The sequence below is a fragment of the Tribolium castaneum genome, chromosome 3 (assembly GCF_031307605.1).
Source record: "Tribolium castaneum strain GA2 chromosome 3, icTriCast1.1, whole genome shotgun sequence".
Classification (NCBI taxonomy): domain Eukaryota; kingdom Metazoa; phylum Arthropoda; class Insecta; order Coleoptera; family Tenebrionidae; genus Tribolium; species Tribolium castaneum.
Window position 1 is genome coordinate 23,674,703 of NC_087396.1, and position 15,482 is coordinate 23,690,184.

Here is a 15,482-nt window from a genome sequence, read left to right on the forward strand (position 1 = left end):
GCAGTTACAAAGCAGGAATGCCTGCAACAGATATGTGGGCAACCGACGTCAGAGGCGTCCTCGTCCCTAGCAATCACAGTAATGTCGAAACCATGTCGCATCGCCCGCCAACTGTTTTAATCCCCTACCGAGAACCACCGCCGCCCTGCCGCCACACCACGCCGCCCCCACCGCCACCAAAGCGACTTCTCTGATTAAACTTTACAAAATGGACGCTGGCCTAAACCCAACTATGACTAAACACTAATCACTATCTAATCACTCAATCATCAACTGAAGCACCTACTTAATACAAACACTTTTGAAAAATCAATCACAGTCGTAATGATTCTTCTCCTTGCCTTTTCTCTATCGATATTTGCCTTTTCGGAGGTAAGTCATTTAAAATCACTAAATGGTTTCAATATTTCGAATTTAGGCGTCAAAATGGGAGAACGTGACCATTGCAGTGGTGGAATACAAGCCGATCCTCGACAGCTCGTTAAATGAGCCCGAAATAGTGGCCAAAAACGCGCAAAAATACATCGAGATTATAACAAATGTGGCAAAAGACAGAGTAAGCTCAAGTGCAACACTTCAAATAGCCAAAATTATCAATTATTATTCAGAATTTAGACCTAATTGTGTTTCCCGAAGAGACGCTCTATGTCCATCGCGAAACAGCAGTTACCATCAAATTAGACAATCCGTGTGATTCTGACACTTATCCCCAATTTCTGAGGAACCTTTCTTGCGCAGCTCGGTCATCACACACTTACCTGGCCCTAAACTTGGTCGATAAAGTAAAATGCGATCAATCACAAACTAATTCAAGCAAGAATTGTAAAAATTCTGGCTTTTTCTACTATAATACTGACGTTGTTTTTGACCGGAACGGCACTATTGTTAATCGGTTCGTACAAACAAACCAAAGTAACGTCACACGATATAAAGAGTTCCAGTTACCACAAATATAATCTTTTTGGGGAACGGGAAATGGACAAGCCTGAGACGGCCGAAGAAATCGTGATTGAAACCGATTTCGGGCTCAAACTTGGCATTTTCACCTGTTTCGATATTTTGTTTAAAGCACCAGCCCAGGAGTTGCTCAAGGATGGGATCGATGGGGCGATTTACCCCAGCATGTGGTATTCGGAGCTACCCTTCTTAACTGGTAATTTTTCCAGCTTTCAGTTCTTTGCGATCACCTATAGATTTTTTTTATGTTTTTTTTCATTTTTCACAGAATTTCGTGTGTTTTGTTATTGCTTTTACGCTAAAATATTTGAATTATATCTGTACGTACAAATGAAAATAAATTTAGTTGATGAAAAAACAAAAAAATTAAAAAGGAAATAATTGCACAGCAATGGAGCATACTTTCCATTAGCATTAAATAAAATAAAATTCTTTGTTTTCTTGTTATCATTTAGAGAAAAATTACCGTAAACAAACAGTTTTAGCATATGAATTTATGCTTTTATTTAATTTTACAAAGTAAAAGCAGTCAAAAGTAACGTGTGACTTTAAGAACAGTAATACACTTTTTAGTTTTTTTAAAATATTTTAACACAACATTAAAAAAAAACTTTTGTTGTCTAAAAATATTTTGATATTGGAAGTCATTCGCGAATTTTTTTTCTTATGAACGTCTGAAATATGGGACTCTCACTTAGATTCCTTTACTGAAAGTCTCACGAAAAAAAAGGCAAAAAAAAATAGGCAAAATTTGTTTGAAAAAATCATTAAAAAAGCAAGCAGATATTTTCAAAACGCTTTATTTTAAAGATCTGATGCAATTTAAAAAGGTACATCATAATATTTTGCCAAGCAAATCATAATTTTAATAAATTATGAGCATTTTTTACCTAGCAGTTTCTTTAAGAAGAAAGAAAAAAACTTATTTTTTGCAGCTATGCAGACTCAGGAAATGTGGGCAAGTCGCCACAACACCACTCTGTTGGCTGCCGGTGCCAACAGCCCTCTTGTTGGAAGTGGAGGAAGTGGGGTTTACCGTGGAGCTCAAGGTTTAGTGGTGGGTGGAATTGTGGCAGAGGGTGGTACTCAAGTTTTCGTGTACCAAGGTGATAAAAGCGTTTCGGAAACGCAAGACGTGGACGAATTGGCCAAAAAAATGGACGCGTTTAACTTACAAATAGATAACAGTTTAGAAAGTAAAAACTGCAAGTTTGTTACAATTTTTTTTACAGTTTTGTAGATTACAGATGGGAGGTGGTGAACACCTCGCAACGGAACTACTACAACGTTCTTTGTGCGGGTGATGACGACAATACAGTTTGTTGCCACTACTCCCTCACAATGTCCATGGACGCAATTAAACCAGAAATGAAACATTACACTTATATTTTAGTAGCGTATGCTGGGATTCGTTCGTATACAGGAGTTTACAATGGTGGTATCGAAGTTTGCGGTGTTATCGCTTGTTTGAACTCGTCTATATCGTCCTGTGGTCAAAGATTTTCGAATTATGACGAAATTCAATGGCCTTTGACGTTTGAAAGTATCGCAGTTAGTGCGAAATTTGTAAAAAGTGAGAATAGGACGCAGTTTCCCAACTCACTTTTGAGTTCCATTCGACCGATTGATTCAAGTGAGACGTACTGGGTTGAAAAGGAAGTGGAAGTGAATGGAACTGTTTTTGAGGAGAAGCAATTTGCAACAAATGTGGATCAGAAAAGGCTGTTGACGTTTGCAATTCTTGGAAGGAATTTTGATTTGGATTCACCTGCTGATAGTGACGATGACGATGATTCTAATCACTCAAGTGGGAACTTATCAGCGGCGTGGATTCTATTGTGTTGCTCGTTATTAATTTTATGTAAAATAAAATAAAATACTTGAGACGAGATTGTTGTGTTAATTGAATTCGATTAATTAAAAAATAAAACACTGCTTCAACAACAAATTAATTAAATTAATTCAGGTTTTACCTGCGATTTTATATTGGATAAGAATAAACAACAGTGCACTAATAATTGTTTAGCCTTGTCCAGGTTCTTTCATTCCGGGCTCAAAAAAGTGGATATCTAATGAAAAAAAAAGCCTACTACTATTTATTTTTTTTGTTCTTATATTTTTTGTTTGTTTTACTTGGTTATACGTTACTTTACCTCATATGTATCAAAGATTAAACTTAACTACTTTTTTTCTAATTTTTCGTATCGCTTCGACAAAATCTCTGACTTAAAAAAACTCTAAAATGTACGAAATTGTTACAGCTTCATAAATCGCTATTAATTTAGCCGCTTGGTAAATTTTTTGCAAATTTTTTTTGTAATATAAGTTGATTACTCATTAAAAATAAATTAATTACATAAACTCTCAAAAACTATTTTGAATTTGAAGTGTTTCGTTAAGTAGGATACGTGCTGTGCACGAGTATATTTTTGGTTGCCTACTCAGTAAAAATTATCTTAGAAAGGCTGTTATGTACACCCAGTACGAAAGTTATTTTTTATTTATTAATGGGGTTTTGATAAACTTCATGTGTGCAATATAAAATTCAACTCTAATGCCTTGTAAGATACTTAATTTTTTATCACAAATTCACTGTTTATCTCCTTTGGATGCAAAAATAACTGTCGGCAACGGCCATACCACGCTGAATACACCAGTTCTCGTCTGATCACTGAAGTTAAGCAGCGTCGGGCGCGGTTAGTACTTGGATGGGTGACCGCTTGGGAACACCGCGTGCCGTTGCCTTTTTTTTCCACTTTAAATTGAAATAAAATTATCCGTTTTTTTTAACAAAACTCAAAAGACCTTAAAAAATATTGAATAATGAATGAGAATGATAATTTGCAATACCTAGTACTCATTTACTTATTTCTTTGTTTTGTGTTATGTAAGGTCTTTAGTTTGTTACATAATAACAAAAACTATGTAAAGGATTATAGCTATTTAAAAAAAAGTCAATTATTATTAGGTGACTTCTGATGGCCACCTACTTTTATCGTTTTTTATTTTCATCAGTTGACTAAAAAAATGTTTATGCAACCAATAATACGGGTTTGGTCTAGACGCTGACCTACATTTTCGAATTTGGCGCCCGTTTCAAGGTCAATAATCTTCACATGGCGCATGTGATTTGAGTGCCGCTTCGGTTTGTGTCGTGATAAAAACAAATTGATAACGCACAATCATCCCAATGCCATTTTTGTAATGTGTCGCATGATATATTTACGGGATTCCCTCGCTTGAAATGACTTGAATCCTCGTGACCACACCACAACACACATCGACCATCCGCAATTAGAATGGCCGACGAACACAGCAGCGAAGACTCCGACAACGACAACCAAGAGGAATTGGCAGGTGTGTTGAGTAAATGGACTAATTATATACACGGATGGCAGGAGCGTTATATCGTTTTGAAAAATGGAACTTTATCCTATTATAAAAGCGAGCAGGAAAGCGGGTACGGCTGTAGAGGAGCTTTATCGCTTGCCAAAGCAGTTATCAAAGTACGTTTTCGTCTATACTGGCTTCAGTAGATGGTTGAATGTATTTGACAATGCATTTTTGTTGCAGCCCCATGAGTTTGACGAGTGCAGGTTCGATGTCTCAGTCAATGACTGCGTCTGGTATTTGCGGGCCGACTCGGTTGAGGCCAAACAAATCTGGGTTGATGCGCTAGAATCGTACAAGGTAAAAAAATAGCAAAAAAACTGTTTTTCCCGAAAAAACGGCCCAAAATGACAAATTATCGCATTTTGACATATATCACCATGGCAACTAGTTACCAATTCGAATTTCCCGCCGACATTTTCAAATTTGTTAGACCGAAAAAATCCATATTTTTTATGTGACTGTATAATTAGTTATAATTGTATCATTTTTATGAGTCATTAGTCTTTATCCCTTAGAAGAGGATATGATTCATGCTTTATATTTTTTATTAAATTGTTTTATCAGCATATTTAGCCATATTTTTTATTCATTATTGCCTGTGAATTACAGATAATTATTTTAAGGTGAAGTTAAATTAACATCTTTTCGTGGCGAATTTTCGAAGGATCACCTTGAGTAAATAATTGACTGCATCAGCTGTATCAACATTCCTTTTACTTTTTTATTATTGTACATGAAAATTATTTCGCAGACGTAGACATTATAAAAATGTGTGCCCCATGTTTATGGCAATTTAAGTATCACATTTTTGTGTTCGTTATTTCATAAATAACATTAACCGTTTCCAATACACTGCAACTGTAAACATTTGGTGGAATTTTTACGAACGCACATATATTTTTAGTTGCTTTTAATTTTACGAAGAGTAACACTATGGTGAGTAGTAATTATTAACACGCCACTTTAAGGTGTGGGCTTGAATATTCAAGATATTAATAGCATCTAATTGATTTATGAATTCTTTAAGTGACCACATTCTTGAATTATTGAAAAAGTTTCGTCGCAGCTCAGCTTTTCTTCATTTTTTTAAATGTTTGACAAATCAGCAGTTAATTTAATCCAGTTTTAATTGCACAAATGTGCCGATAACGATCTCTGGAATCTCCTCTTGATACAGTCGGACACGTCCATTGTATGCTTGCTCCCAAACACTATTTAGATTGCACGCAACACGTCCAACCTTCAAACCGCATTAAATTCCATATGTGGGTCTTGAATAATACGCCGTAATTATATAACAAAGCGTTCAAATAATTCCGATAAAAATTGTGTTTGTTTAAAAAATCAGTTGATTTTTTGCTATTTCCCCCAGCTGGAGTCTGGCTATGGTACCGGCTCCGAAAACAGCTTGAAGCGGCATGGCTCCACCGTCAGCCTCCAGTCAAACACCTACAGCACAGCCTCTGGAAACAGCTTCAAACGATCGTCTCGCAACTTGCGCGAAAAACTCGCCGAATTGGACACTTTCAAAGATATCCTATGCCGACAAATTGAGACTTTGCAGGAATATTTCGACTATTGTGTGGATAATAATGAAGCACAAAACGTACAAAACAAAGGTGTTTAATTTAAAAAAAAGGGGGAACAAAAAAAACATGATTTTTTGTAGAAAAATTGCCAGCAATTGATTTTAAAGGTGAAGCGATAACGTTCAAGACTACGACCAAGGCTGTTTTGGACACTTTGGAGCACTGTGCCGATTTGGTGGCACAGAGGGAAGAGTCATGGCGTTGCAGACTCGAGAAGGAAATCGAACGGAGGAAAAGGAGTGAAAATCTGGCCAAAAGCTACTTTGCGCAGCTTCAAAAGTCCAGAGTTGTGCATCCAGGCCCAGATTTGGAGGTAATTGTTTAAATAATTCTTAACAATGGATTTTGTTACGTTTGTCAGTTTGACTTTTTTTGACATGTTAGTTCGCCTTGTTATTGCTAGTGCTTCAAAATCGTCCGAGTTGATTAATAAACACAATGCCCAGCGGTTACGTGAGATGGTTTATCAGGAAATTCCTGACGTTAAATGTAAAGGGTTTGTTTTTAATAATTTCCTTTGTAAACAGTCAGCGCTTTAAAATTTAAGTAGGTTCGATTGTGCCGCGCGGCGATGACGAAACTATCACACCATTTGATTTCATGAATAATGATTAGTCATACAAAAATAGAGACGTGCTTTGTGTGAAAAATGTGGTAGTAAGCTAGACATAACATTGTAGCTAATTCAATTAGGTTTGTTGAGCTCTTCAGTGAAGTTGTTGTCTGTGTTAAATCAAAACACGAGTTTTTATTTTAAGATGAAAGTGAAGGAGATTATTTTGAAACGCTGCAAACAGAAGCATGTGAGTTTGCGCTGCATAAACCCATTCATAATTCTAGTATTTCTTGCACAATGTTTCGGCAATTATATTTGGATCGTTTCGTTTTTTGCGAATTTTAGACCAAGTTTTTTTTTAATTAATAGGCTGATGAAATATTTACGACTGAATCGTAAACGTAAATTTTTCATCTCGCCTAATTCCAACAAGAAAAACTTAGTAACATCATCACAGTCTTATTAATTATTTTTTTGTGAGTTCGCATAACTTTTAAAAAAACTAATTATTAGTTAAAGTTATATGATTTTTAGTACTATTTTTGTTTTGTGCTGTTTGTTTTAAACTTGTTCTAATTAGATGTTTTCGACTAGATAAGATGAGTTTGCTAAAAATATGATTATTTTATAGACTAATAATCACACAGAAATCATTATTTGTTATTAAATACTTAATTTTTTATGCCTATGATTTTTTTCCTTACAATTGAAACTAGTTAATAAATTAATCATTGCTTAAACGTGCAAAAAGTAAAAAAAATACAAGTCTAAAAAAATAATTAAGTAAAATTGAAAATTTAGATAAAAAAGGTGTTTTTGATAAAAAAATGCAGACTTAGAAAGATTGGAAAAACATAAATAACGTGCTTTCCACCTGAATAACGAATTTTTGCGTAGTTTGGGCAAATTGTTGTCAAATAAATAAAAGATAATTTTATTAATAAATGATTTTTCGGCAAGTTAAGTGAAAATCTTTCTAAAATTCAAATATTTTCGGCTCAAACGTGCTAAAATAATATGAATAACCAGAAAAATAAAATTTTGCTGAAAAAAAAAAATGAAATTTTCGGTGTACAGATAATTTTTTTGCTTCTTTACTTTTTCGAAAAAGGGCACAAATAGCGTCATTTTTTACAGATAACTCACAAAAAATTAAAATCTTTTGTGGAAAAATTAAATTTTCAGGGAGAAAAGGAGTTGCAATCGTTTTCAAGCTTCATAAATAATTTTTAGCCTCTTTTCGATCACGAGTGTTAGTGTTAAAGTTTAGTTTTTACGATTTGTTTTCGGTTCAGAAATAACGATAGAATCTGGAGAATTTGCTTCACCGTGAAAATAAATTACGTTTTTTCAGAAATATTTTTTATCTAACAGAATTTAACATACTTTATTGTTATCAGAGCTACATTTTTGATGAGCAAACATCACAATGCCAAAAATTTCACAATTCAAATCGATATGGAAATGGCAACGTGTTGAGAGTTTAATTTAAACAGTTAATTGAATCAAGTGTACATTGATGTGTGTCCAAATCTGAAATTTGTTGTTTGAGTATAATTTACAATCTTATATAATATAAACACAGTTTATCACTTGCGGGTTACAAATTTTCAAACAATTGAGTACACACAGGTGTTATAACTTACTCTTGTGAAGATAGAGATCAGTTGGTTATAAGTGAACTGCAAGCGATTTTTAACCCAGTATAATGTACAAACAGTCGCGTTTGTGTTTACATAATTAATAATCTTTTATACTCTTTGCTAGTTATCGGTTTTGACCCAAGAAATTAGATATCGAGTCTAAACATATTTTTGTTTCGTGTGAGATGGCGACCAAATGTTTAACGAACGGAATCGTACGAATCACACGAAATAATCGAAAAGTTTTGTGAATTTTTCTAATTGCAGGAAGGCCCCCACAGTGTGCTGGCCGACGACGAATTTTACGATGCCGTCGAATCCGGTCTAGATAAGATGGAAGAGGAGCAAGAGTTGAGGGAAAGACTGAAAAGCGGCCAAGTTATTCCCGTCACTCCGCCTCCGACATCACCAGCGACCTTGCATCGTTTATGGCCTGAAGTAAATTTATTTTAACTTGTTGTTACATGTGTTTTGATCAAATATTTCAGATTGAGAAAGTGGTGAAGCAAGAAGTTGCGATGGCTAAGTTAGGTGTAGGCGAATCTGGCACTGGATGGCAGTTGTTTGCAGAAGATGGCGAGATGCGAATGTATCGGAGGGAAGAAGAAGTCGACGGAATGGTCGTCGACCCTCTCAAGGCTGTGCATGTGGTTAAGGGGATCACGGGACGCGAACTGTGTCACTACTTTTTCAACCCGCAGTACAGATACGACTGGGAAAGTGAGCGAAGTTTTTATTCTTTTATTAAAAAAATCACGATAAATAATAAAATTTTGCCAATGATGACACGTTTCCGATAAAGATTGGAGATTACCTAATTGTGATTACTTCTAAAAATTATTTTTAATTGCCTTTTTTACTTTTTTATTTTTCTCTCAATCAGCGTCATCGTTTTTATTTAAAAATAAATCTGATCTGGTCATCAAAAAGACGAAAAACGTCTAAAATATAACAAAATCGTCAATATAATTCTAGTCAAGTGGTCATTGGAGCATTGACAAATCAAATGTCAGTTTGCCCGGTGTTGCCAATCAATTTTTTGTCGTGCAGCCACATTGGAACACATGAACGTGCTCGAAACCATATCTGAGGATACTCTGATCTTTCACCAAACACACAAAAGAATCTGGCCTGCGAGTCAGCGCGACGTTGTGTTTTGGTCGCATTTGCGCCGATTGCCCAACGATCAGGACAGAGACGGTCCTGATATTTGGACGGTGGTTAACAATTCCACTGAGCATCCTGATCATCCTGTAGGTAACACAGGAAACTGTAATACGAGTTGTGTGATTGGTTGTTTTAGGCGAATGCGGGTAAGTGTGTGCGAATATTTCTGACAGTGTGTCTGTTATGTCAAACGCGAGTTGATCCACCAAAAGCTGGAGCACCGGTTAGTCGAGACGACATAACGTGTAAAATAACTTATTGTTCTGTCGGTAAGTTAGGGAGTTGGTTGGTTGGGTTGGTATTGAAGGTGTTTTTTCAGTGAATCCCGGAGGGTGGGCCCCCGCGTCGGTGCTGAGAGCCGTTTATAAACGAGAATATCCGAAATTTTTGAAGAGGTTTACCGCTTATGTTAAAAACCAAACAAAAGATAAGCCTATTATGTACTAAAGCATAAGATCTTTTTATGGTTTACATTGTTAATTTTATTTATATTTCGTATATTATTAAATGTTATCTTCTGTTGTTTTTTGTTTTATCTTTTCTTTTGGGTGTTCGACTCCTAAAACCGTCCCTAACTAGTTGTGCTTTTTGGAGGATTTTGTTAACCGTTTTGATTGTTTTTTGCATATGTGTATAAAATATTGTACATTTAAATGTTGAAGACTGCTTAAAATTGTTGAGACCAGTTGCCTTGATAGTGTGAAAAATAATTGTATAACTTAAATTTATGCTTTGCATTTCTGTAAATTGAAAAATGTACTCTGATTGTAAGATACAAGAAACGATGTTTTCGAATTGTGTGTAGTTTATATTTTATCATTATATCGTCATTTGCACTTTGTTTATTGAATTTTCGTACTGATACAAGTCCCACAAGAGCAGGGTAAGTATTTTTTTTCACAGTTTTTAATATTGGTAATGTTGCCATGGACACATAAATACGTGTCACCAACTGATGCAAAATTCCCTACATTTTTCTTCTTTTTTTTTTAATAAAAAATTTTTTGACCATGACATTGGCATTAAAAATATTCATAATTTGGTTGCCTATTAAATAATAGCTTTCTCTATTCATACTTGTTTTTTATTCCTGAAGAAAGTGATATTGCGAAAAAACCGATACATGCACATAAATTATGGATGAGAAGAAAGAAAAAACTTTCACAAAATTTTGACTATTTGACCAATAAAATTTCATCATGACGTAATAATTTTATATGGTGTTATTTGAATGAAACAACAAAAAGTACCAAAAATAATTTTATTGACTAGTAAATACAAAATCCAATTGGGTGCTTGCTGTTAATCGGATTAAAACTAAAAAAATAACAACAATGTGTGAACAAATGGAACGATTTCAATCAGTGAATGCCTTCCAAAGGAGTGAATGTTTTATACTGATAAAGTTTATCGTCTCCGTAACCGTACAAAAGCCGTCCGACCCCGTTCTCATCATAATACGGGTATCTGTACTTGGGCCTAGGAAAAAATGTTGGTAATATAGTAATTTAAAAGGTTGTGTAATAATCCACTTACCGTTCGAAATACTGGAAATTGGGGGCGCGTGGCTGAAGTTGTGCCATTGCCATTGTTGCACACAGTGCAATAAGAAGAATCTAAGAAATAATAGTCAAAGTGCCCTCAAATTTTTTTGTAAATTTTTGACTTACCACAACGGAAGATTTGTTCATGCTTAAACTTTTACTCTCACTGGTGGACAAATGACTAAATTACAGAGTGAAACTTACTCAACGAAATGAAAGAGAAAGTATATCTACATTGGCTTGCCCCACCTGACAGGCTTGTTACTACTGGACATTAACGAGCCTATTTGTATTCGAGACGTGTGATTATAATCACGAGAAACAAATATTTGGATAAAGGGCATTCATTTAGATGATTTTTTGCCCAAAATCATGAAAAAATTTTTGATCATTTCACCAAAATTTATGAGGAAAATAGCCAAATATTAACAATTTGTTTGTAGAAAAATAATCCCTAAACTGTTGCTTTTAGAGTGGAAGGAAAATGTTTAAAAATTCACTTTTTATTGCAAATTACAATAAATGACAGAAAGATATCAAAAAGTACAAAAAAATTTCTATGACTTCATCGATTTCACTTTCACCGTTGGAGAGAGAGAAATATTGCAAAGTTTGGAATATAGCTAGGCCACACACAATTCACATTTCTGGTTTTTGTGAGCATCTATGTTTCAATCGAGCCTAGTGTTTTTTTTAAATTACGTTTTAACCATACATTTGTTTAATGATTATTATTAACAACCATTAAATAATATAATATTTAAAAAATCTATAATATGACAAACTACATTACGTCTACGATAAATTTGAAAAAACTGTGTAATAATTAATAAATAAATAAGTGGGGAGCCAGGCGCCACTTTTTGTGGTTTTTGGAAAAGGAATTGTTTTTTGAAGCTTTACTGCCAGAAAAAAATATTATGGCTCTTGTCGTCAAAGTGAATAAGTAGTGCAAAAATTCACTTATTTTGGAGCAGAGGCAGAGTATTTTGTCCCCAAAGTTCAAAATAAAATTGCGTGATTGTTTTAAAAAGAATAAGCTTAGCGTAAATAAAACCAGCAAGAATATTCTGCATAATCACTGAGTAAAAACAACAGCACAATTATTAGGACAGAAATGTTATTAAAACATTACTTAATAGATAATTAAAAACCTCTTCTTAACATGCTGATGAAATAGTAAATACTTTTCAGAAGATTTTACAGAATTTAAATAATTTTAACTGTTCTGTTTTTGTGATTAATATTGCAACTGTATTTTTTGTATCATAAAAATCACTTTCTGTGCAAAATGATTGTGAAAAAACTTGACCTGACCTAATACAAATCTAATGCAATGTTTTCATAATAATCTATACCTGTACTCCTTAGTTAAATTTTTCCATATAAATATTTCACCGTAGCTTGTGTAAATTGATCCATACATCAAATTACAAATGTTACAACTGGTGCAATATTAAAAACCAGTTTCCACGAACTTTCGGTTCTTCGTTGAGACAGAGGATATTGCAGCTGCATTTTCCCTCCACCGGCAATATTTTAATTAATTTAAACAAAATTAATAAAATAATGTTTAGTGAATTTTACTCTTGCAAATCTTTGTTTACTTTTGCAATCGTCACGCAGCTATCATACGTGCAAGCGTTTTGCTACAAAAATTGCCGGTGGATAAGCACGAGTGCGTTTTGTTGCGATGGAAATATGCACAACTACTGCGAAACACCAATTTTTCGGAAGAAAGAATTTTCGAAACCAAACATTTTCTTTTATTTTAACTATTTCACAGTTCACACTAAACATCACTCACGATAATTTACAAACAATTAGTTGCATAATAACAAGAAAATGGTAATAAGGACATCACTCTTTTTGTCATGTGATGAGCACAATGATATTGCCGATTAATCACCTGAATTAGTGAAAGTTATTTTCATTTGAGCCAAATAATTAACTACACAATTATGACAAAAGTATTTGAAAAAACGGCACTATTTTCCCGCAAACGTATGTAAAATGATCCGGGGAATTGATTGGCATCGAATAAATCGCAAAATTCCCAATAGTTTTTTAGTTACGATTTTTTTTATTTTTACCTAATTCTACTTTTGTTAACAATCTTTCTTTTAAAACCAATTAACTTTTTTGCACTTTTAAGGGCTCCAAACATATAAAAAAATGCATTCAACTTTGCCAGAGCAAGTTTTAGGTAAATATTTTTATAATTTCTTTATTTTGGTTAAAAGCACAATATTTTATTAATACACATTAAAATATCACAATAAAACACAACAGCTTTTTTTCACGCTCACGATCACAAGCTTAAATTGGTATTATATCAAGAGATTTTAAATTTAATTTTCTACGTTTTGCTCTCACAATTGGTGATAGACTAAGGCAATCTTGTTCAGCTTTGACTCAAGGCTTTGACCACTTCACCCTCCATTGCTTAGATAAAATCCCCACCAAAATAAATACATTTTACAAAATTTCTACAACTTGGGCGAATGTAAAGAAATAACCCTTATTATTATTATTATCAGCAGTTTTTTTACTTAAACTGCAATAACTTTAACCGAGCGTTAATCAACACACTCAAAATTCGAAGCTGATTGTTTGATTTCTAAACAACTTGCACGATTACAAATTTTTAAGCAACCGCTTTACATTCGAGTGAACGGTAGCGGATTTTTCCCGACCAAAATTTCAGCGTAAAACCAAAAATGTAAATTTAATCGCAATAAGGCGTGGACTCGAGTTCACATTCAACAAGTGTTGCAACACGTGCTCGACTACAGCATGCCTTTCAAATGCCCCACACTTCAAGCGTGGCCAAGGACGCCAATGAACGTCCTTGAGCGTAACGGTTCGAGGTCGCCCAGTCCTTGAATCAGTGAGGTAACACTCTGTCATTGAAAAAACCGGACTTCCAAATTCATTACGAAACCAACATTATTGGCAAAATTGGCTTACACTTCCCCAGACAATTTAATTTCAAATAAAAAATAATACTAATTTTTATCAAGTGGCCGAATCCTCCATTGCAAAAAATTGCGGTTTGTTTGTTATTAATTCACTAGGTCGGTACTTTCACAATGCAATATCAAATCTTACGTAAGAGTAATGGATAAAAAGTGCATTAAAATTATGCCCAATTACTGCCATTCCCTAAAAAGCCAAAAATTTTGGTCCTCACAAGGCACCAAGATTTCGAATAAAATTGCAGCCAAAGGTGAATTTTCTCACATCGCATCATTAAGTTAATTGAGCAATTAATGTAATTCACTTGGCGGAATTCGCCACTTTGGCACCGTCGGCCATCGGTGTCGAAAACATTGTACAAATTTCAGGTCGGTATTAATTTGTTTTGAAGTCGCATTGGCAAATAGGTACCTACCCATTTGTGCAATAATTACTCTCCATTACTCAATGTTTCCACTTCTTTCGGCCGATCGGAGTACTCATAGAGCACACGTACTTTCTCTTCATTTTGTGGTGACACTTCTAACACAAACTACCCGCCTCAAAATGTGTACTCCAATTAAGGTAATTTTTATTTTTGTTTAATTTGTGTTTGATTTTTTTGCTCCAGATCCTAGTGTTGCTCAGTTTAGTGTCGTATAGTGTATGTAGTGTGAAAATAGTCAAGGACATAGTGCAGTTTAACGTGGCTGGTCATCCCGTTCTTCACAAGGAGACAGAATGGGATTTTGATCCAGACGTTGCCATAAGACGCTCCAGACAGTACCAGGAGCTCAACGGGAGATACGGTGCCAAAGCGATTGAGAGACTGGGATTAGGGATAGATGGCTATGATAGGGAACGACTGGCACAGCAAAGGCTGCGAGACGAAGGCCATTTGAACGGTCTGACGGAATAGTGTTAGTTATTTATAGTTTGTTACAAAAATTGTTGAAAAAATAAAAAATCATAAAACAGCGGAGTGTTAATTTCTTCTGAAAAAAATCAGGCTGGTGGAAGCACGTTTTTGAGTAAAAAAATATTCTTTTAATTTGGCAACTGTCGAAAAACACCATTAAAAAAATACTTTTGTTACTTTTTCATGTAAGATTTCTCTAAAACCGGCTGAAAATTTGATGCGTATTTTGAGACCTTTTCGTGCGTTAAAGGTAAAACTGAGATTTTTTAAGTAAAAGCTGTTTATTTCGTGAGATCTTTCTTAAAGTTGTCGAAAATCATTTAATTTGAATGAAAAATACACTATTTTAATGCTACTTCAAGCTTTTTAAGAGTTGAAAACTGTTCCTTACTTTTTTCGCGAAATTTCGTTAGAACAGGCTAAAAAATCTTCTTCTGGGTCCAAAAAATGAGCTTTTTTCCGCCTTTTTGATGTAAAAATGTCATTCAGGTCGAAAATTACGTTATTTGTGCCTTTTTGAGCTTTCTAAGGTATGTTAAATGTTACTTCTGGACCAGGATATTTGGTGTCTTAAAAAACTAGTCACTTCCTACAAATTAGCTGTTTTTCGAAAATCAAAAACTCTTTTTTTTTCGCTGAATTATTCACTTTTATGCGGATTTCGGCCAAACCGGCTACTGAGCGTTAAATACTTTCGTGAAAAAACAATTATTTAGGCTAAAAATGACCAAACTTATTTTCGGAGCACATTTTTGC

General features: G+C 34.4%; 4 protein-coding genes, 1 long non-coding RNA gene and 1 other non-coding gene across 9 annotated transcripts; 4 read left to right on the top strand and 2 right to left on the bottom strand.

The window, feature by feature from the left end:
* The first annotated feature begins 242 nt into the window (after positions 1–242).
* Positions 243–2,846, top strand: LOC659104 (vanin-like protein 1). The gene is made up of 6 exons (XM_965436.4): positions 243–372; positions 419–556; positions 609–892; positions 942–1,153; positions 1,893–2,153; positions 2,198–2,846. The coding sequence occupies exons 1-6, from the start codon at positions 325–327 to the stop codon at positions 2,830–2,832; spliced, it is 1,578 nt and encodes a 525-aa protein (XP_970529.1). The 5' UTR covers positions 243–324; the 3' UTR covers positions 2,833–2,846.
* Positions 2,847–3,583: 737 nt separating this feature from the next.
* LOC135265776 (5S ribosomal RNA) lies at positions 3,584–3,702 on the top strand. Its single transcript, XR_010333636.1, has one exon. It is a non-coding gene; the product is annotated as a 5S ribosomal RNA (ribosomal RNA).
* Positions 3,703–4,064: 362 nt separating this feature from the next.
* cert (ceramide transfer protein) lies at positions 4,065–9,827 on the top strand. Of its 4 annotated transcripts, XM_965512.5 has the most exons (9): positions 4,065–4,463; positions 4,531–4,647; positions 5,723–5,969; positions 6,020–6,252; positions 8,406–8,576; positions 8,627–8,858; positions 9,189–9,391; positions 9,442–9,574; positions 9,625–9,827. In XM_965512.5, the coding sequence occupies exons 1-9, from the start codon at positions 4,257–4,259 to the stop codon at positions 9,750–9,752; spliced, it is 1,671 nt and encodes a 556-aa protein (XP_970605.2). In that variant the 5' UTR covers positions 4,065–4,256; the 3' UTR covers positions 9,753–9,827. The 4 variants fall into 4 exon arrangements, with proteins under 4 accessions (XP_970605.2, XP_064211696.1, XP_064211697.1 ...); XM_064355626.1 differs by lacking the exons at positions 4,065–4,463; positions 4,531–4,647; positions 5,723–5,969; positions 6,020–6,252 and adding an exon at positions 6,289–6,428; XM_064355627.1 differs by lacking the exons at positions 4,065–4,463; positions 4,531–4,647; positions 5,723–5,969; positions 6,020–6,252 and adding an exon at positions 6,569–6,742.
* LOC107398156 (uncharacterized) lies at positions 7,853–8,247 on the bottom strand. The gene is made up of 2 exons (XR_001575096.2): positions 8,142–8,247; positions 7,853–8,028 (listed from the first exon to the last, which is right to left on the bottom strand). It is a non-coding gene; the product is annotated as an uncharacterized LOC107398156 (long non-coding RNA).
* A 725-nt stretch (positions 9,828–10,552) lies between the features above and the next one.
* LOC100141645 (uncharacterized protein) lies at positions 10,553–11,262 on the bottom strand. The gene is made up of 3 exons (XM_001812448.4): positions 10,976–11,262; positions 10,842–10,921; positions 10,553–10,784 (listed from the first exon to the last, which is right to left on the bottom strand). Exons 1-3 carry the CDS (start codon positions 10,994–10,996, stop codon positions 10,667–10,669), a joined length of 219 nt encoding a protein of 72 aa, XP_001812500.2. The 5' UTR covers positions 10,997–11,262; the 3' UTR covers positions 10,553–10,666.
* Positions 11,263–13,884: 2,622 nt separating this feature from the next.
* LOC659330 (uncharacterized protein) lies at positions 13,885–14,785 on the top strand. The gene is made up of 2 exons (XM_965647.4): positions 13,885–14,392; positions 14,439–14,785. Exons 1-2 carry the CDS (start codon positions 14,276–14,278, stop codon positions 14,724–14,726), a joined length of 405 nt encoding a protein of 134 aa, XP_970740.2. The 5' UTR covers positions 13,885–14,275; the 3' UTR covers positions 14,727–14,785.
* The last annotated feature ends 697 nt before the right edge of the window (positions 14,786–15,482 follow it).